Source organism: Rhincodon typus, chromosome 23, assembly GCF_021869965.1.
Source record: "Rhincodon typus isolate 14 chromosome 23, sRhiTyp1.1, whole genome shotgun sequence".
In the NCBI taxonomy this organism is placed as follows: Eukaryota; Metazoa; Chordata; class Chondrichthyes; order Orectolobiformes; family Rhincodontidae; genus Rhincodon; species Rhincodon typus.
The window spans coordinates 45,202,620-45,224,862 of NC_063354.1; the positions used below are offsets into that span (position 1 = coordinate 45,202,620).

General features: G+C 43.8%; 1 protein-coding gene across 1 annotated transcript in view; it reads left to right on the forward strand.

The window, feature by feature from the left end:
* LOC109924729 (protein HID1-like) overlaps nt 1-22,243 on the forward strand; it is a 34,088-nt gene that overhangs the window by 11,169 nt on the left and 676 nt on the right. Inside the window, exons 4-9 of the mRNA XM_020524722.2 lie at nt 6,141-6,257; nt 9,004-9,110; nt 10,527-10,643; nt 12,773-12,995; nt 16,672-16,728; nt 21,933-22,073. Coding sequence (XP_020380311.2) covers nt 6,141-6,257; nt 9,004-9,110; nt 10,527-10,643; nt 12,773-12,995; nt 16,672-16,728; nt 21,933-22,073 — 762 coding nt within the window. The remainder of the gene's footprint in view (nt 1-6,140; nt 6,258-9,003; nt 9,111-10,526; nt 10,644-12,772; nt 12,996-16,671; nt 16,729-21,932; nt 22,074-22,243) is intronic.

The window sequence follows — 22,243 nt, forward strand, 5'->3', positions numbered from 1 at the left end:
AAGTAGGTCCCTCAGGCCTGCCTTGCCTTAGCCATTCAGTAAGATCATAGTTGGTTTGATGATTCTACTTCCTCACCTGCACCCAATACCTTTCCACACCTTTGTTCACCAAGGATCTATCTACCTCTGCCTTAAAATTCTTCAAAGGCTCTTCTTCCTCCAGCTTTTGGGAATAAGAGTTGTAAGGATTCATGACTGTCTGTGAGAAAAGGTTTGTCCTCAACTCTGTCTTAAATGGGTGAGCCCTGATTTTGAAACAGCTTCCCCTTCTTGTAGATTTTCCCATAAGAAACATTCTCTCCATGTGCTCTCTGCCAAGACCACTTAGGATCTTGTATGTTTCAATAAAGCTGCCTCTTACTTTTCTAAATACCAGATACACAAGCACAGCCTGTCAAATTGTTGCTAGTAAAATAATCCACCCATTCCAGGTATTAGTCTAGGGACCGTCTCTGAACGGTTTCCAGGACATTCATGTTCTTCCTTAAATAAGGTGACCAGTACTGTGCGCATTACTCCAGATTTGGTTCCATTAGTACTGTGAAGCATAACCTCCCTACCTTTGTTTTCAATTCCCCTCGTAATAAACAATAACATTTTATTAGCTTCACTTATTGCTAGATGTGCCTGCATACTAACCTTTTGTGATTCATACACAAGGACACCTAGATTCCTCTGCATCTGAGAGGTTTCCAATCTCTCACCATTTAGACAATATGCTTGTTTTAGTTTTTTCCTGCCAAAATTTATAATTTTTCATTCTCCCACATTATAATCCAATGGTCAGATCTTTGCCCAATTATTTAATACATCTATACTCTTCTGCAGCATCCTTGTGTCCTGTTCACAACTTACTTTATCTGTCTTTGAATTGTCAGCAAATTTGGCAACCAAAGCTGCTGTCTCTTCAACCAAGTCATTTATATAAATTGTTAACAGTTGATGTCTCAGCACTGAACCCCACTTATCATATCTTGCCAGCCTGAAAGTGATCCATTTACCCTTACTGTCTACTTCTTGCTAGCCTGTAATTCGTCTATCCATGCCATAATGCTAGCCTCTATAGCACGAGCTTTTATTTGTTTTGCAAGAACATTTGATGTGGCATTTGTCAGTTGCCTTCTGGAAATCCAAGTACATATGATCCATTGCTTCTCCTTCATCCACAACTTGTGTTACCTCCTCAGAACTCGAGGATGATCTGTCTTTCACAAAACCATGTCGACTGTACCTGATTATCTTGACCTATCCAAGTGTCCTCTTATAACCTCTTTAACAATAGCTTCAAACATTTTCCCCTATGACAGATGGTAAGCTAGCCTTAGTTTTCTGTTTTCTATCTCTGTCCCTTTTTTGAATAAAGGAGTTACGTTTGTTCATTTGCATTCTGATGGGACCTTCCCTGTATCAGGCGAGGTTTGGGAAATTGAAACCAATGTATCAACTATCTCAATAGTCACTAATCACTAGACAGACCCTAGGGTGCAGGCCCTAACAGAACCTGAGCAGTTGTCAGCCCATAGCTCCAATAATTTACTCAGTACCACTTCTTTGGTGATTGTGATTTTCCAGAGCTTCTCCTTCCCTATCATTTCCTGATTTGTTGCTTCTGCTAAGATGTTATGTGTATCCTCTGTAGCAGAGACAGATGTGAAAGTGAATATCTGTTCATTTCATCTGTCATTTCCTTACTTTCCTTATAGGATCAACGGTCATTTTATTAACTTTTCTTTAAATATTTACTGAAGCTGTTACCCCTGCTTTTATATTTATGGCCAGCTTGCTCTCTTACTCTAATCTTTCCCTCTTTGTTCACTCTTTGATCGATTTTGCTGTTTTTTTACTTTCTGTCCAATCTCTGATGTTCCACTTGTCTTTATGGCATTGTACCTTCCTCTTTTCATTTGATCTTTCTAGTTAACCATCGACGGTGGGATTACATCTTGATTTATTTTTCTTAGCTGTTGGAATGCGTCTATTCTACATATTCTGAAAAATCCCTTAAATGTCGGCTACTGAATCTCTATTGATCTATCCTTTGCAAATTCACTTCAACCAGTTCTCTTTTCAAGCCCTCATAATTGACCTTATTTAAATTTAGAATATTATCTTGGACCCATTCCTCACTCCTTCAAACCGAACATAAAATTTAGCTATGTTATGTTTGCTGCTACCTAGGGGCACCTTCACTGTGTGATGGTGAATTCATCTTATTTCATTGCAAAATACAACAATATTGTGACACTTCATGTAGGAGATCCTCCTGTGCTCAGTGGCCTTAATTGCTAGTTACTTCAGAATATTTTCACAGATTTACTTTGCCTGTGGTTGAACTTGAACTGATGAGAACTGAACTGCATATTTGAAAGGCACAGCAGAGAACGGCCTGCAATATTCAGGCAGTCGGCTCTTGAAGGTCTTGTTGCCTGTTTGACAGAGTTCCAATAAGCCAACATTGTAGATAACAAGACTTATCAGTCACAATAACATTGTATTTTCCCAACAGCTATTCCGTGTTATAGCTCCTAATTGCATGTGGGCACAAAGCCAGTTGAAGTTATTCATTAACCAAGGTAAAATACAAATTCCAAAAAGCACACATCCTGTGTGATTTGAAAACACAGCTGGAGTGTATCCGAACTCTTACATTGCCATTGTCCTGGCCTGCAATTCATACCAAGAATAATTCCAAATGCTTTCTCTTGCATAAGTTCAGTTTAGGGCTCTAAGATACTTCTCAATAGATTCACTCAAGAGTTGCTGTACTTTCAAAGGTTTTCTTTATTAGGTGTCAGCAATGATTCAAGCTTTGTTTGAAGAGTGTGGAGACATAGAACTCGGAACCTCAGACAAGGTGTCGTGTTGAGCTGGCTTTGTGATTATAAAGGTTCTGTTTTCTGTCTTAGACAGTAAGTTGCAGATAAACCTGTGTTATAGCTGTGATGGGAGGAATGGGCTGGTAGTCAAGCCCTAGTACCCCATCAGTCTCACCATGAATATAATTCTAAACGAAAAAAAATTAAAGAACTGCAGATGCTGGAAATCAGAAGCAAAAACAGAAATTGCTGGGAAAACTCAGCAGGTCAGGCAGAAAGCAGAGATAATGTTTCAGATTCAGTGACCCTTCTTCAGAACTCTGAATGTAACTTTCATCACTGAATTGTCTGACTGATTCCCTTTTGTGCTACTATCAGAATGAAAGAGATTTTTGCCAATCTTCTTTAATTGACTTAAAATAGTTTATTTGTAAACAAAGCTTACTCTTTAAACAAGTGGCAAACAATGGTTATCATCTAAGCTATATTCTGGAAGTAGAACGTTAGTTCATTAAGAACATTCTCACAATGTATATAGACAGCAGTCTCTGCAGAGATGGTGTTTTATTAGATAAGGCGAAAGGGATGACAAGCATCCCTGTTGGCCAAGGATCTGAAAAGATAGAATGTGATGACTTCTTACAGCCCACCCAGACAAAGTTGAACTGCTGATAGCCTTAGATTTTCAGTTCGGCTTCAAATCAAGATTGATGTGATTCTTTGGAAAGTGGCCATAGTTCGGCTTTTTGAAGTTCATAAGGTAGTCAGAGATACTGGTATTTGAAATCTTTATCAGGTTCCCAGGAACCTCTACTTGGGGGAAGGAGAGACATTTGCAGCATCCTTATTGATTACTTACGTCTGTAACGTAGAAAACTAAGTCCAGAAATGGTTTTTAGGCAACCATTTGCATAGGTCCCTACAGTCTATTCAAAAACAGGTTTATTTAGTAACTATGGGTCATAAACCTCACTTCTGATATTGAGTCTTTCTGTGTTGAGGGGTGATGGTCTTATTGTGTCCAAACGGCCATTTTCAAGTGATCAGAAGATGGTAGGCAGATTGTTTCTCGTTCTGTTTAGGAGAATGATTTGCAGACAGAGTCTTGCCGTGTTAAGGGTGGAGTCTATTGGATTGTTGGATATTCTCAGTCATCAAATGGTCCACATCAAAAAGCTGTGACTGCATTTCAAAAAAGCATTCGAGCAAAATGTTGCAGCTGTTGCTGAATCTGAAATACCCAGTAGGTCAGCAGCAACTGTGGACAGAAAAACAGACAAAGGACCATCAACATGAAACATTAACTCTGTTTCTCTCTCCACAGATGCTGCAAGACCTGCTGAGTTTCTCCAGCATGTTTTTATTTCAAAAAGTACTTCACAAGTTGCGAAGCACTGAATTATCCAATGGTCATGAAAAGCACAGATACATTCTTTCATGGGATGTGGGTAGTGTTGACTAGGCCTGGATTCAGTGCCCATCCGGAATTGTTCAGAGACCAAATCCCAAAAAGCACACATCCTGCGTGGTTTGAAAACACAGCTGGAGTGTATCTGAACTCTTGCACTGCCATTGTCAGCCACATTGCCGTGGGTCTGGAGTCACATGTAAGCCAGAGCAGGTAAGGAAGACAGATTTCCTTCCCTAAAGGATATTGGGAAACCAGATGGGTCTTTATAACAATCCACAATCCGCTGTGTTTACATAGTCGCCATTGCCTCGGTTTATTACTGAATTCAAATTGCACTGTCTGCCATGGTGTCTATGTCCCATGTCCCCTGAATATTAACCTAGGATTCTGGATTAATAGTCTACTCAAATTGCCACAATGCCATTGCCTTCTCACCTTTCTCTTCCATTCAATTATGGGAGTAGAGGAATACAATATCCACATATTGCAAATACATATTAATATTTAAGAACTATGAGAAAAATTGGCAGAAACCGAACCGTGTCAATGTTTTTCAGCATTGATAAGGTTTATTTTTGGAAACGACGTCAACGTTTTAATGTGTGCTGTAAGCCATATGCTGTTTACAGAAAATTAGTTACATTTGGAGAAAAGACCAGCAAAGCTTTCAAGGAAATAAGAAGTGAGGTTTATGACCCGTAGTTACTAAGACAAACCTGTTTTTGAAAAGGCTATAGGGCCCTATGCAAATAGTTGTTTAAAAGCCATTTCTGGACTTAGTTTTCAATGTTACAGACATAAGTAATCAATAAGGATGCTGCAAATGTCTCTCCTTCCCTCAGTAGAAGTTCCTGGGAACCTGATAAAGATTTCAAATATCAGTATCTCTGACTACCTTTATAAACCTCAAAAAGCTGAACTATGGCCACTTTCCAAAGATTCACATCAATCTCGATTTGAATCCAAACTGAAAATCCAAGTGTGTTGGCAGGTTTCGGGAAGTGATGATCTCAGAGTTATATACATGGCCTTCGGCAGAGGTCAGTGCTGAGTTCTCCAAGGGGCAGGGGAACATTAACACCAAATAGTACGACGATAACTAGGATCTTGGCCAAGTCCATGTATTTTAGTGAATAGGAGTTAGGCCATTCAGCCCATCAAGTCTGCTCCAACATTCAGTTATCTACTGTATCAGAGATAGTAGGAACTGCAGATGCTGGAGAATCTGAGATCAGAGATAGGGTCTAGGCCCGAAACGTCAGCCTTCCTGCTCCTATGATGCTGCTTGGCCTGCTGTGTTCATCCAGCTCTACACCTTGTTATCTCAGTTATCTGCTGTGTGGTTTTTCTGACAGGCCAGATGGAGGTCAGCGGAAGGAGCGTGTCGAACCCTGAGCATCCCATCCACCTCCTCTTCAAACAGCCTCTCCATCAGGATGGCATGCAGCCCAACCGTGAACTGTTTAGTTACTTCACGGCCCACAAGACCAGAGTGGAAGAGAGCCATCCTCAACCCTGAGGGATTGTCTAAGAAGGGGAAATAGCCTGCAGTAGCCAGAAATCTCTCAATGTCTGTCTTGAGCACATTCAGTGATTGAGCTTCCACAGCCTCTGAGAATATTTAGTTTCTACTGTCAGAAGAAAGAGAAAGGAAAACATGAATGTGAGGGCATCACAAAACATTTCCAGTCAATACTGTATGTCTCAGGTGTAATCATCATTGCTATATTTGGGAGCCAATTAGATATATACCAAATTGCTGGAAGTGCTGGAACAGACTGTGCTGGAAGCCGTGGCCCATTGCTTGTCCTTGATCAGATGGGAAATTTATGGCTGTGCCCATGAAGGCAATGGGGAAAGCTTGTGTTGCAGTCTGTAATGGATGTTTATCTGATCTCTCTGTTTGTACTCAGGCTGATGAAGGAGATGATGAGAATGCCCGGCCTCTCGCTGAATCCCTCTTACTGGCCATCGCTGACCTTCTCTTCTGCCCAGACTTCACCGTCCAGAGTCACAGGAAGTCTGGGCCGGTAAGACACTCACGGCAACTTCTTGCCACTTAATTATCGGGAGTTACTGTTGCATTTGTCCAGGTGAAGTATGTTAATGCTGGAGAATGGAACAGTCTTCATCTCAGAAATAGCTGGAGAAGCTCATCAGGTCTGGTAACATTTGTGGAGAAACATCAGAGTTAAAGTTTCGGGTCTGTTCTGAAGAAGGGTCACTGGACCGAGACATGTCAACTCTGATTTCTTTCCACAAATGTTGCCAAACCTGCTGAGCTTTTGCAGCAATTTCTGTTTTTGTTTTGGATTTCTAGCATCCACAGTTCTTTCAGTTCTCAATTTCCTTTTGAAATCATTAATAGTCTTCACTTCCACTAACTTGTAAGTCGAGTGTCACAGGTCATTTCCATGCGCACTGTTTAAAGGAAACATTCTTCATCACATCTCCTATTTCTCTTGCCCAAAACTTCACGTTTGTGTCAACAAATGGAAACAGCTTTCCTTTACTGAAACCTGTCATGATCTTGTACAAGTCTATCAACTCATCCCTCAATTTCCTTTGCTCCAAGTAGACCAACCCAGCCCTGGAACGGTTCTAGTAAATCTCCTCTCCACCCTTTCAAGGACCTTCCTAAATTGTGGCAACTAGAGTGGGATGCAGTGTTTTAGTTTGGCCTACTCAGAGCTGTATAAAAATTCAATGTAACTTCCTTGCTTTTGCACAGAGAGTGATAGATTTCTAGTGATGAATGCCATTAAAGGATATGGAGAAGGTATGGGAATATAGGGTTGATGTAGGTGATTAACTATGATCTAGAATGATACAGCAAGCTTGAAGAGCCCACTCCTGCTCTGATGTTCCCATGTACCCAATATTCCTCTATTTACGAAGCCCAAGATTTCTCACAGTTTGATTCATAGAATCCCTACAGTGTGGAAACAGGCCCTTCGGCCCAACAAGTCCACACCGACCCTTCGAGCAACCCCACCCAGACCCATCCCCCTATAACCCACCTGATCTACACATCCCTGGACACTATGGGCAATTTAGCATGGCCAATCCGCCTAACCTGAACATCTTTGGACTGTGGGAGGAAACCCAAGCACCCAGAGGAAACCCGCACAGACACAGGGAGAATGTGCAAACACCACACAGACAGCTGCCCAAGGCTGGATTCAAAACCGGGTCCCTGGCACTGTGAGGCAGCAGCGCTAACGGCTAACCACTTTTTCAATGTGTCCTCTCACTTTTAAATATTAATGCACATGACCACTCGGATCCCTCTGTCCTTCACACTTGTGCCATTAAGTCTGTGTTGCCTCACCCTATCCCTTCTCCACAATGCATCAACCTGCATTTCTATGTACTCGATTCAATCGGCCACTTGCCTGTTCATTATCCAGGCCTGTTGTGTCTGTTACAGTCAGTTAAAATCATCCTCATTTCTGAGTTTGGTGTCTCAATAAACATTGAAATTTTGCTTGATATTCCAGTACCCAAGTCATTTATTTATATCAAAACAGCAGTGATGCTAGCACCGACCCTTTGAGAGCCTCACCGGCCACCACTTTCCTGCAAGTACAACTGCCATGTTTTCTCTCTGAAAACCAATATATTATTGCTTTGGACACTGACCCTCCTGTTCTTTGAGCCTCAATTTTGTGAACCATCCTCTTCTGTGGAAATTTGTCAAACGTTTCCTTAAAAGCCATATACACAGCATTCACCACATTCCCTTCATCCATTTTCTCTGTTGCTTCATTAAGCATTTCAATTCAACTAAATATGCAAGATTTGCCTTTACAAATTTGTCTGGCTCTCCTAAATTAACTCAGACTTCTCTAGAAATCTTTCGATACTTTTCTCAAGATGATTGTCACTTGAGCCGTACCCACCACTGATGTTAAACTGATTGACCTGTGCTTGCTAGGTAAGACCTTACACTCTTACATGAATTAGAATGTCACATTTGTCAATTTCCAATCCTCTGGGACCTCCCCCTGTATCTTGTGAAGATTCTAACAATCCTTCCACTGTCTCCAGCTCCACTTTCTTCAGCAAACTGCAAACACCCACTCTAAACACTTTCTAGCACATTCTACTTATCAATTTTCATGCCATCCATTACCTCTATGATTTCGGACTGTAATGATATTTGCCAGCATCCTTTTTTGAGGTTGGACTGCGAATGAGAGTGGTAGGTAGTGCGTGCAGTGCCCTGTTGTCGTGCTTAAGAGTCAGCTCATTACAGCATTGTAACAGTCTGCTTGTTCTTCCTCTCACCAATGCGCTGTCTGTCTGTGGACGGATCCACTCATGTCTGCTGACCACTAACTTTTCATCATTTTCAGCCCATCAAAGGAAGCAAGCCATTTGCCCACTGGGAGGGATTCTGTTCTCCCAGCAGCCACACCTAGGTCCTCTGAAAAGTGAACTGTTTTGCTATCATCAGCAAATCCTGACACCGAATGTCTTTGGTGGGGACAACGTAGTGGGACCTTTATCTGTATCTAACCCTGTGCTGTCACTGTCCTGGGAGTGTTTGATGGGGACAGTATAGAGGAAGATTTGCTCTGTGTCTAACTCTGTGCGTCTGGTATTTGATGCTGGCAGTGTGTGCCTGGTGTGATTAAAAACCCCATTCCTGGCACGGTATACCTCCCTGTCTGCTGAAACCAATTACATTTCCGATTAATGATTGTGGATGGAGGGAGAGTATAGTGTGCTGGATTTCGATGCTCACTAACTGATCTTATTTATCCCCATCAGGAGACTGCTGAGGATCTTCATTGTATTGACAGCTGTGAGTACATCTGGGAGGCTGGGGTGGGATTCGCCCATTCTCCACCTCACAGCTACATCCACGACCTGAACAGGTGAGGACCCAGCTGTGGACTGCTCCGTGTAAAGGTGTGGCTCTGATTTGACTGTGACTCATCATCCACATTGTATTGGAATCTCCTGCAGGCAGCGCTCCAAGTGGGCTGTGACTGGATTTGGCCGGAGGGGCGGGTAACTGGAAATAAGATGTAGGCCCAAATCTAAATTCTTGTTCTGCTAGCTAACTTGGTATTTGAGTAATTCTTCTCCTGATTCCCCAAAGCCTCTCCTCCATCTTCAAGACACAAATCAGAAGTGTGATGGAATACTCTCCACCTATCCAGATGGGTGCATCTCCAGTAACACTCAAGAAACTCAACTCCATCCAGAACAAAACAGCCCGTTTGATTCAAACTCAATCCACCACCTTCAACAATCATTTCCTGCACCCCTGACGCTCAGTAGGAGCAAGGTGTACTATCTATAAGATGCACTGCAGCAACTCATCAAGACTCCTTAGGCAGCACCTTCCAAATCAGTGATCTCTACCATCAAGAAGAACAAGGGAAGCAGATTGTTGGGGACACCACCTGCAAATTTCCCTCCAAATCGCTCACCATCCTGACTTGGAACTGTATTGACAGTCCTTCAATGTCACTGGGTCACAATCCAGGAATTTTTTTCCCTAATAGCATTAATCCATATGGACTGCAGTGATTCAACGAGGCAACTCACCACCCCCTTCTCCAGGGATGGGCAATAAATACTGGCCTTGTCAGCAATGCCCACATCCCATAACCAAATTTAAAAGCAAACCTGATGTTAAATTGTGAAATTCCGGCAGTGGGATTTGATATCACATTCTCTGGATTGCTGCAATTTGAAGGAGTCATTATAAAGCAAAAAATATCCGCAGTCATCTCTGTTCTGGTCTCCTGATTGCAAAAATTCATTGTATACTTCAAAAAGTGGTTTTCAAGGATGTTGTAAAAATTGAGAGGATGGGTCTCTTGGGAAGGATTGAGGAGGCTCTTTTCCTTTGGAAAGGGCAAGACCTGGTGTTTCCTGTTTAAAGTCTTTATTACGAAGAAGTTCAATATGGAGACACTGTTTCCATTTGTGGAGTCCAGAATAAGAGGCATGAATATAAGATCATTACTCACAGATCAAATACAGAATTCAGCACTGGTCAGAATATGGTTCTTGCTGTCCTGTTAACTGGTTGAGGCAGAGTATGTACACGGAATGGGAGAATTGTGGGGATTAATACAGGACAGGGTGGGAAGAGGTTAAACTGGGACTTCTGGAGTTTAAGCACCAGCGCAGACCTGTGTGAGCTGATGGGCTGTTACTGTGCTCTAATACTCTGTAAGGGCCCTAGTGAATGCTGATGGGGTAAGTTGGGTTTACTGAGGTTTTAAAACTTGGCACTCCTATCCCTTCCTCACTCTGCCTGTCTGTTGTTCCCACAGGACAGAGCTCCTGAAACTGCTGCTGACTTGTTTCTCCGAGGCTGTGTATCTCCCACCCACTTCCGAGGGAAACATTCTTAATCCCTGGGTCCAGTTCTTCTGCTCAACAGAGAACAGGTGAGGCCCAGGTAGGAGAAGGAGCTATCCAAAATGCTGTGAGGCTGCTGTGATATTCCTGGCTGCTGTGGGTTTCTTTTTATTTCTTGTTAGGTACAGTGCTACTACCCTGCCTCTAGCTCTCTCAACCCCTTTCTTGAAGCCTTCTATGATAGAATCCCTACAGTGTGGAAGCAGGCCGTTCGGCCCATCGAGTCCACACAGAACCTCCGAAGAGCATCCCATCCCACCCAGACCCATCCCTTACCCTACCCTGCATTTCCCACCCTAGACACTATGACAATTTAGCACAGCCAAGCCACCTACCCTGTACATCTTTGGACTGTGGGAGGAAACCAGAGCACCCGGAGGAAACCCACGCAGACAAAGGGAGAACGTGCAAACTCCACACAGACAGCCGCCGGAGGCTGGAATCGAACCTGGGTCCCTGGCACTGTGAGGCTGCAGTACTGACCACTGAGCCACCGTGCCGTTCTCTGCTGATCCCATCCATGTTTTTCAGATTGACAGGGAGAGGAGTTGCACATCTGATTGTACAGGAAGTGAGTGTTCTGAGCTTGATAATGGTTTCCCAGTTCCAGCCCAAATTAGGAGGTGATGCTGACTTACTCCAGAGTCTACTCCACTTGGAGCTTTTGAGAAGTTAGCCATGGCTGTCTTGCCTTCACAAGATTTAAGCCCATCATCCCAGTGGACGCACCGGTACTGTACAGACAAAGTGATGCACTGTTTGGAGGTGCCACCAGTTAGATGTGACGTTAAACTAGAGCCATGTTTGTACTTTCATGGAATGCAGCAATTCAAGGAGTTTACTACCACTGTCTTGAGGGAAATTAGGGACGTGTAATAGAATTAGAAGCACAGGAGTACAGTGAAAAGCCTCTCATGGTGCCATTTTAGGTACAAAGTATCTAGGTACAATCTTAGATACAAACAGAGGGATAAGGAAGAAAAATGTTGCGTTACCTTACAGTGCTACATAGTATAAGTTAGAAATAAGACATAGTTAAAAGGATAAACATTTCAATCAGATAAACAGATTACAGAAGAAAATTACATCGCAGTAGATCAAGTCAGAGACAGTAAGAACTGCAGATGTTGGAGTCGGAGATAACACAGCTGGAGGAACACAGCAGGTCAGGCAGCATCAGAGGAGCAGGAAAGTTGGCATTTCGGTTCAGGACTCTTCTTTAGAAATCGGGAGGGGGAAGGGAGCTCAGAAATAAATAGAGAGGAGGGGTGGGGCTGGGGAAGGTAGATGGGATGGTGATAGGTGAGTGCAGGTAGGTAGTGGTGGGGATTGGTCAGTGAAGTGGGAGGGGCGGATAGGTGGGAGAGAAGATGGACAGGTTGTGTCAGGTCAAGGAGGAGGGGATGAGAGGGACGGTTGGTCATGAGATGAGGCCGGAGGTGGGGAGATTTTGAAACTGCTGAAGTCCAGCGCTTCCATTGCGCTGTAGGCTCCCGAGGCGGAATGTGAGGTGCTGTTCCTTCAGTTCTCAAGTGCTGGCATTCGCTGTGATGTCCACATCTTGTTAACAAATAAAAAATGTGGCTGGACCAAGGACCTGTCCTGCTGTTGCAATGATTAATGTCTGACCATTTTGTTCCTGGTATTGAGTTTGACTGCATCCACAGGAGAGTTTTCCCCCTGAGCCTGTACCCACCTCTGCTTTGCCAAGGCCTCTTGATGCCTCAGTTGGTCAAATGCTGCTTTGATATTAAGGGCAGTTACCTTATCTCTCCTCTGACATCTAGTCCCTTTGTCCTTTTCTGGCTCATTACTGTCATGAGGTCTGAGAATTGCTGAGCAGGTTATTAGTGGGATAGTGTTACTTCTTGACTCTAATGGAGCTGAATTTGTCACAATACGTTATCTTGTTAGCAGTTAATGATAGCTATTGATTTTGACCCAGCCAGTCTTGCACTTTATGTGGTCACTGTCTGATCTTTGACCCTCTCAGACTCTGTGCGGTCCATGTTTGATACTGACCCTCCAGAATCCGTGCTCCGTACGTCTTGCTTTCTTCTGGTATGTTGCACCAGTGCTCAGTTAGGCACTCACTATTTCTACGGTTAGTCGTTCTGTAAACTCTGTAACTCACTCGTGGTTGATTGCTGTCTTTCAGGCATGCACTGCCGCTGTTTACGTCACTGTTGAACATTGTGTGTGCATATGACCCTGTGGGATATGGCATTCCGTACAACCACCTGCTGTTCTCCGACTACCGGGAGCCCCTGGTGGAGGTGGCTGCCCAGGTCCTCATCGCTACCCTGGACCATGATGCCTCCACCAGCCTGAGCCCATCTGTGGATGGGACCACAACAAGCACGGCCATGGATGATGCAGAGGTAGGACACTTGGCACAAGCCCCTGCTGTGATCGTTTTCCTCACTATTGTCTCAGCGCTTCCAACATGCACATTGTCAAGCTTTGTATGAAACTGTTTTGGCTGGTGACTATTGCCTCTGACTCAGGGACCAGACCAGGCCAGGAAACTTCTGTCCCCACTCCCTTTCTCATTAATTCACTGATCATGCTGGAAGGAAAGCTGTCACTATGACATTTACCTTCACCTGTGTGACCAGTGTTTTTGCCTTGAGTTCTGACACCGAGTACCAGCAGGTAACTGATCTATGGTGAAGAGGTACAGTTTTAACAACATGGTGGAACTAGCTGAGCGGTCTCTTTCTGTTCCTCATCCCTAACTCGCAAGTTAAAGGTAATTGAGCACTGGTTTGGTCTACTCCATGTTAATATCTTATAGGTTCTGCTCATATCTAATATGTTGAAGGTAGCAAGTTAAACAAGTGTTTAATATTGATTAGTTAATTATGGGAGGGGCTCCCAGGGTGTTTATGATGCAATGGTAGTGCCCCTATCTCTGGACCAGGAGGTCCAGGTTCAAGTCCCAATTGTTCCAGAGGTGTGTAATAACATCTCTACATAGGTTAACTAAAAAACATTTTCTCTATGGGCCAATAGTCTCGTAGCTCACCCGTCCCTGTGTTATTGAGGACTACAGTGTCCACTTGTTCACAATGTGAAGGGACTCCTGGGGTTCTGTGGCACAATGGTAGTGCCACTGCCTCTGGATCAGGAGGTTCTGATTCAAGTCTCCCCTTCCCTGGAGATTTAACATAACGCGCCCGAACAAGTTTTTAAAATAAATCCTTAGATGTGTGTAGTTCACAGGCACATTTGACACCTTTTCTTGACTGATTGACACTGCGGGAGCCGGGATGTGTAATCTCCCATATCAATTACATTCTGATTTGATCCCCTAATTTTTTTTTCAGTTACAGGGCTGTTTGATGTTTATTTAATTCAGTTCAGTTTGGTTTTTCGTTTTGCAAAAGGACTATTTGGATGTATACATAAATGACATCTTGATTTGACTCCCAAATTTTCTTTGAGTTATGGTACCCCCATTGAGCTGCTTTATTTTTGTTTGATTAGTTGCACTTGTTTATTCTTAGCACAACATATTTAGATGTGAACAGCATTTTAGTTTAAAGTTCTTCTCAGCTTCCTTTAAAATTTGGAATTAAGGGTTTTGGTGTCCCTAAGGTCCTGTTCGTATTTTTGTTGGATTTGATTAAATTTAGGTTTGCGGGAAATAAAAAATTCTTGGAAGTATCTATAAAGAGCTGGGGCGGGATTGTTTGGTCTGTGGCAATCAAGAAACAGCCTCCAGCAAGGCATTCTAGTTTCGATAAATGCTTCTTGAATAGGCTTGCAGGTCTATAATGCTGAAGCCAGTTTCCCTTGGGGACCATCTACAAGGTCAAAAATCACTACCATGTTGGTCAGTGGTAACCCACAATATCATCAGGAAAGGAAGATGAATTTAGAAGTACTAAACATGATATTTTATATCCCCAAATACAGGATTAATTTCTTAAATAGTGAAATGCTGAGAAATGTCATACTTCAAAGGCACCTGGGTGTCCTTGTTTATGAGTCATTGAAAATTAACAGTAAGCAAATGAGAAGGCAAATGACATGTTGGTTCTTAATTCAAGAGGATTTGAATATGAGCGTAAAAATACTTCTGAGTTATGCAGAGCCTCGGTGAGACCACATCTGATGTAAGGTGTTTGGTGGTCTCCCTACCTAAGGCAAAAGGAAGAGATTATAGAATGGGACAACGCAGTGTGGAGCTGGAGGAACACAGCAGGCCAGGCAGCATCAGAGGAGCAGGAAAGTTGACGTTTCGCGTCGGGATCCTTCTTCAGAAATGGGGAGGGGGAAGGGAACTCAGAAATAAATAGAGAGAGGAGACGTGGGGCTGGGGAAGGTAGATGGGATGGTGATAGGTGAGTGCAGGTAGGTAGTGGTGGGGATTGGTCAGTGAGATGGAAGGAGCGGATAGGTGGGAGAGAAGATGGACAGGTTTTGTCAGGTCAAGGAGGTGGGGATGTGAGGGACTGTTGGTCATGGGATGAGTCTGGGGGTGGGGAGATTTTAAAACCAGTGAAATCCACATTTAGGCCATGGGGTTGTAGGCTCCTGAGGCAGAATATGAGGTGCTGCTCCTCCAGTTTCCGGGTGGCGTCATTGTGATGCTGGAGGAGGCCCAGGATGGACATGTTGCCCAGGGAGTGGGGGTTTGGGGGGGTGGGGGGAGTTAAAATGGATCATGACTGGAAAATGTTATCATTTGTTGCGTACAGAGCACAGATGCTCTACGAAACAGTCCCCGGATCTCCACTTGGTCTCACTGATGTAGAGGAGGCCACATCGGGAGCAGCGGATGCGGTAGACCAAGTTGACTTTCGTAGGGACCGCGCGCTCCACACTCCCCACTAGCCCCCACCACCCCCGGCACCTTTCCCTGCAATCGCAGAAAGTGCTACACCTGCCCCTACACCTCCCCCCTCACCTCCATTCAAGGCACAAAACAAACCTCCCACATTAGACAGGGGTTCACCTGCACATCCATCAACGTGGTCTACTGCTTCCGCTGCTCCTGATGTGGCCTCCTCCACTGACCAAGTGGAGGCTCGGAGGCCGTTTTGTAGAGCACCTGCACTCTATTTGCGACAAACGACATCACCTTCCAGTTGCGAACCATTTCAACTCCCCCTCCCACTCCCTGGGTGACATGTCAATCCTGGGCCGCCTCCAGTGTCACAATGACGCCACCCGCAAACTGGAGGAGCAGCACCTCGTATTCCGCCTCGGGAGCCTATAACCCAATGGCCTAAACATGGATTTTACCAGTTTTAAAATCTCTCTCTCCACCCGTGGCCTCATCCCATGACCGACCCTCCCTCTCATCCCTGCCTCCTTGACCTGACACAACCTGTCCATCTTCTCTCCCATCTATCCGCCCCTCCCACCTCACTGACCAATCCCCACCACTCCCTACCTGCACTCACCTATCACCATCCCACCTACCTTCCCCAGACCCACCTCCCCCTCTCTCTTTATTTCTGAGCTCCCTTCCCCCCCCTCCCCATTTCTGAAGAAGGGTCCCAACCCGAAAGATCAACTTTCCTGCTCCTCTGGCCTGCTGTTCTCCTCCAATTCCACACTGTGTTATCTCTGACTCCAGCACTGGCAGTTCTTGCTATCTCTGAGATGATAGAATGGGTCTGTATCCTCTGAAGTTTAGAAGAATGAAGTGATCTCACTCCAATACACATTTCTTATAGGGCTTGACAGGATAGATGCCAGGAGGTTTCTCCCCCTGGCTGGGCTATTGAGTCTCGGGAATATAGATTCAGAATAAGAGGCAGGTCATTTGCACTGAGATAAGGAGAGGCTTTTTCACATAGAGGAAGGTGGAGCTTTGGAACTCTCTGCCCCTGTGGGCCATGTAAGCTCATTAATGATGTGCAGAACTGAGATGGATAAATTTCTACATATTACAGACAGAATATGGGAATGGGCAGGAAGATGGTGTTGGAGCAGAAGATCAACCATGATCTCTGACTGAGCATGTGTAAACAGCTGAATGACCTCCTCCTGCTCGTACTTCTTATGTTCTTGAGTCCAAACTTTGTTATTGATCTTTTACAGCCTCCTGGTCCAGAGAATCTGTTTGTCAACTACTTGTCTAGAATACATAGGGAGGAGGTAAGTTTCCTTCATTTGTTTGCATTAACAAGGAAAGGTTATGGCAGGTGATTAGAGCTCACTGGATGTAACATTGTGAGAATGATGAACCAAGCTAACAGTGACCCAGTTAATGCAGAGCCAGCTCTGAGCAAACTGAGCGTCTTTAATTCAATCTAAAAATCAGGACCATGTGAAAGTGTGCAGTTTCAGGAGCGTGTAACATGGTCAGGGTCAGACAGAAATTGGCACCAACCAAAGATGGAGATATTAGAGTACATAACTAAAGACTTGACCAAAAAAGTGCTCTGAAGGAGGAGGGAGGGAAGCAGAGGTTCATGGAGGGAATTTGGAACTTATGGCCTCAATGGCTAAATACACAGGTATCAGCCTTGTGGTGATGGTGTCGGGCAAGAAGCCAGAATTGGAGGAGAGCAGGGCATAGTGGAGGGCTCGAGGAGGTTATACCTCAATGAAGGCTTCGAGGTATTGAGGAGCTGGGCTCAAAAATGAGAATTTTAAACCTGACACTTTGAAGGATCAAAGTCAATAGAGTTCTGCAAATTTAGGGCTGAGTTTGAATACAGGCAGCTGAGCTTTTGGATCAAGCTCCATTTACGGAGAGTGGAAGAGGAAATGCTGAGCAGGAGAGCATTGTAATTGTAAAGTCAGGAAATTACAAAATCATGGGTGATGGTTCCAGCAGGGAGTCTCTGAGGCAGGGCAGAGGTAGATGATGTTGAGATGGCGAAAGTGGGCAGACTTAGTAAAGGGGAGGACAGGCGATCAGAAGTTCAGCTCTGAGTCACTGGGTTTCTAAAGTGTCTGGTTCAGGCTCGTAGTCATCTGGGAGGGGGATGAAATGTGAAACGCATTATTGTTGGTGGGAACCAGAGATAATATGGCACTGGTTTTGTAAGACCTACTGTTCTCTCAATCCCTCCTCGAACTTCTCTGAATCTTCCCTTTTCCATCCTCTTCCAATGCATTACTTAAAATCTACCTCTTTGGCCAAACATTTGATCATCTGTCCGAACATTTCTTTGCTATTAAGTTTGTCTGAACGCACAGCTGTGAAGTGCATAAGGGTGCCAGACTACACTCAAGGCACTGTATAATGTTGATGTCGAAAGGGAGAAGCAGTAGTTGAGGAACAGGAGGGTAGATGCCAGGTTGTTGTGTGTTTGTATAAGTACGTTGGACTGTCACTTTAAGAATCTGATCACGTGACACCATGACGACGTCATTGGCCATTTAGGAGCGAAACTGCTCAGTCTAACCTTATTGCTTGTAGAGTGAGTACCTGCTGTAATAAAACTTCCAATGTTGTTGAACACTTCGGCCTTCTATCCTCCTTACAATGTAACACAAGAAGAAAACTGGTGACATGAATGGGATAAAAACTGCTGTGCGATCCACTGGGTCAATCCACTGATTCATTGAAAAAAATAATCATGGTCTTCACTACAGTTCGTGGAGGCACTTTGATTTAAAAAAAAAATCAAAAGATTGAAACAGGTACATTTCACAAAATAAAAATCTTTGGGAAGAGGTGAACAGTGCAGAAGAAGCTCACCCCATTCTCCACCCTGAAAGAACACTGAATAACGAATACCCTACACCGAGGGAAATATTTTGAGATAAGAGTATAGACTCACAAAGAAATAGGCAGCCTCAGGAATACCTTGTTTTAAATGGAAAAAAGTGAGGCAGTGCTAAAATTCTCTTGGTACTCAGACCCTTTGCATTTTAAAACCAGTTTTAAATGACAGGAGGTTTTGATGCCATGGGACCGTATGATGACAACACAGAGCTGGAACTCCTACACAGAGAGGTTCCATTATTTGTTCAAGCTAACAAAATTGAAGCAGATATTGTTGTTCCTGCGTTCCAGAATACTTAGGGGAAATACTTCCAACTTCCTGATGGGTCTGATACAGCCAGAGAAGCTGGGTTCCAAAACTTCAGAAATAGTAGGAATCCTCCAGAGTCATTTTTCACCAAAACCGTTGGTGATTGCTGAAAGGTTCAGGTTAACAAACATAGCCAACATGATGGTGAATCTATCTCCCGGTTTGCAGCAATTTTACGGAAGTTGGCAGAATGCTGCAAATTCAAAGACAATTTAAATGATGCTGTCAGAGACAGACAGGTGTGTCGTTCAAGATGTGAAGCAATCCAGAAGAGGTTATTGTCTGAAAAGAAACTATGCTTAAAACAAGCGCTGAAAGTAACAGTCTCAATGCAGCTAGCAGAAGAAGGAAGCTTAGCAGCTAAGTTTGAGCACACGAGTTCACAAAATGGCAGCAGAGAGAGTTCCCAAAATGCACCTGAAAGACAAGCATCAATGCAGACTTAAAGCTGCCATGGGTGTGGAAAAATAGGTCACACAGCAGCAAATTGCTGCTATAAAGAAGCTGAATGCAGAAACTTCGCTAAAGAAGGGCACATTGAATGCGTGTTTGAAGAACAACAACATAACCAGGATGACACTTTGCAATTAATCTGCTCAACAGTGACAACTACAGGTGCAATGTTGGTAATGCACAGTCAAGAGATCACCTGACAATTGCAGCCTTAGCTATGAGCTTCAGTCAAAAGCTTAACGATGAATAAGCTAAAGAGGATGATCCTGCCATCCTGCATTGTGAAGTTAGCAGATCAGATACAACAGTACAATGGATAAAAGTATCCACTCTACTTATGTTGAGATGTCATTTCTTCCCCTGTTTCAGCCATGTCTTGGTAATAGCTGGATATCATACTCCCACATATCAATCCATGTGCTCGGCTCAACAGCCTTATACCCCACGCTACTTATATTGAATTAAATACATTTATCCCTGCCAAGCTCTTGATGTCAATTTTCTAGTCTTTGTTTCAGCTGTATTCTGAAAAGTGTTTTTTTTCTTGCAGTGCATTTCCTTTTCTCTTCTCTTAATCTGTTAATGGTTTAAAAGAGACCTAAGGGGCAACTTTTTCACCCAGAAGGTGGTGCGTGTATGGAATGAAGTGCCAGAGAACGTAGTGGAGATGGGAACAATTACAACATTTAAAAGGCATCTGGATGGATACATGAATAGGAAGGGTTTAGAGGGATATGGGCCAAATGCTGGCAAATGGGACCAGATCAGATAGGGATTTTGGTTGGTGTGGACGAGTTGGACGGAAAGGCCTGTTTCCATTCTGTATGAATCTGATTCTACTTCAGCCTCCTGCTAAATGTGAAACGAAGCAGAAAGTATCCATCATTTAGCTGGTCAGTGACAAACTTAAACCAGAGAACAGTGACATTGAAGACTAATGAATCAGTGCTTCCTTGAAAGTTAATCACCTCCGGTACTTTTCAAACAAGTTCTTCAGAATAAGAAGGCTGCTAAGGTAGTACCACGTCTGCACGTTGTGAGTTTACGAAGTCTGCTGCTCCAGTAGAATGGAGAAAGGGCAATACGTTGCTTCGTCCCACTGCCAAGTGTGAAGTAAAGCAAGTGGGTTCTGTTGCTGAATTTGAAACGAGAAAATGCAGGAGAATATATACCTGTGATTCAGGAGATCGACAGGCCACAACTTCCCATAAAGTGAAAGGAAATCCAGTGGCCTTCATGAAACCCTTGGATGACATTGTTTGGAAGAGAGAGGAATGATCACCTTGGAATGTGAAGTATCAATACCCAAAGTCAGTCCTATCTGGCAAAAGTGGCTTTTGGTTCAAGTGACAAATATGTTTTCTAGGGCATGACCTGAATGAAACTGATGCTGGATTGTATACTTGGGATGTAGGCACCGACGGAGCAAATGCTAACGTCACCAACCAAGATCTAAACCTTGGAAAACAGCTACAGAGCACAGAGATTAAAGAAGATGAAAATAGAACTTTTGAATGCATGTTTTCTCATGAAAGTGTTAATGAATGTTACTGGACTGTAAATAGTGTGTTTGTGGAAGGCAGCGAACAATTTGAGGTGTTTATTATTGACCGAAAGTACATCCCTAACCTTAAGGAGATGGCTGTTCTGGATGCTGGAGAGGTAACTCTCCATTTGCAAAATCTCAGCTCAAAAGCTTTCTTGATGGTGAAAAAAACCAGCAGAAATCACAAAGCAACTTAAGAACCTGGTGTTGATAGAAGCTTAAGAGATTGTACTGAGCTGTGAAACCTGTAAGCCTGATTCTTCAGTGAAGTGGTTTAAGCATAACAAAACAATTAGAAAGAGTCATACAAATGAAATATCTCAACCAGGAACTGTAAACAAATTGATAATGTATCAAGTTCCATGCACAATGATCAGTGACATCACGCCAATTTTACAACTGACCTCCAGTTCCAAAAGTTAGGGAAAAATGTTAGAGATAATGCTGCAAGTCACTACAAAGGGCACAGGAGAGTATACATGTGAAACATGGAGTTCTAAAGCCATAGGGTCTGGTGTTTGCGCTGTCCCCTGTGATATCCCCTGTACTGGTGTTTGCACTGTCCCCTGTGATATTCCTTGTACTGAGTTTGCCAAATTGCAATTCATTTTTTCACAAATGCTTTACTCTAGATTAAACTTGGATAGGCCAAATTGAGTTAAATGACAAGTCTGTTAGTGGTAATTAAACACTGTTAAAGATGCTAGAGTATGATTACTTGTTGAAGCTGTTACTCCGTAGCACCAAGAAAACAGTACTGGCACCAGTGTGAAGGATAATGTACAGGACAGTGTAGGCATCTGGTTGGGGGATATCACTGTACAGAACAGACAATATGTAGGTGATATCACTGTGTATAGGGCTGATACTAATGCAGGGATAATCAGTGTGCAATGTGGACACCAGTACAGGGGATATCACTGTGAATAATGCTGACACCAGAGCAGCAGATAACGCTGTGTGCTGACAGCAGAATGAGGGATATCTTGGGTCACTGTGGATACCAGCAAAGAACATATCACAGGACACAGGACACCGTACAAACACCAGTACAGGGAACTCTGTGGAAAGTACAACATCAGAACAGGATGAAGGCAGATGCATGTGGAGCTGTGCAAATTATGAACACTCCCTTTTAATTCACTTTATATGTGAACTGTCAGGGTTGTTTAAATTTGGAATACAAGACTTTATTACATAATGGTGCAACAAATTGCACATTGACAGGGAGTCCACCTGGAAACTACTCTGATGCAGTCAGTCCGTGTCTGAAAAGTGGATATGAATGATTGTATTTGTTTTTGGCTGCTCAGGATTTCCAGTTCATTCTGAAAGGCCTGGCTCGTTTGTTAAACAACCCATTGCTTCAGACGTACCTACCTAACTCGACCAAGAAAATTCAGTTCCATCAGGAGCTGCTGGTTCTCTTCTGGAAACTCTGTGATTTCAACAAGGTGGGACCCTGGCACCAGCACAGAGACTTTGGTGGGGGTGGCTACTGAGTGAGAGTGGGGGAGCAGGCGCTGAGTGAGGTTGGGGGGGCCACTGGGGGGGGGGGGGCACAGCGGGAGGCGAACACTGAGGGGGGCTGGGGGAGGGGGAGCACCGAGGGAGGGGAATCACT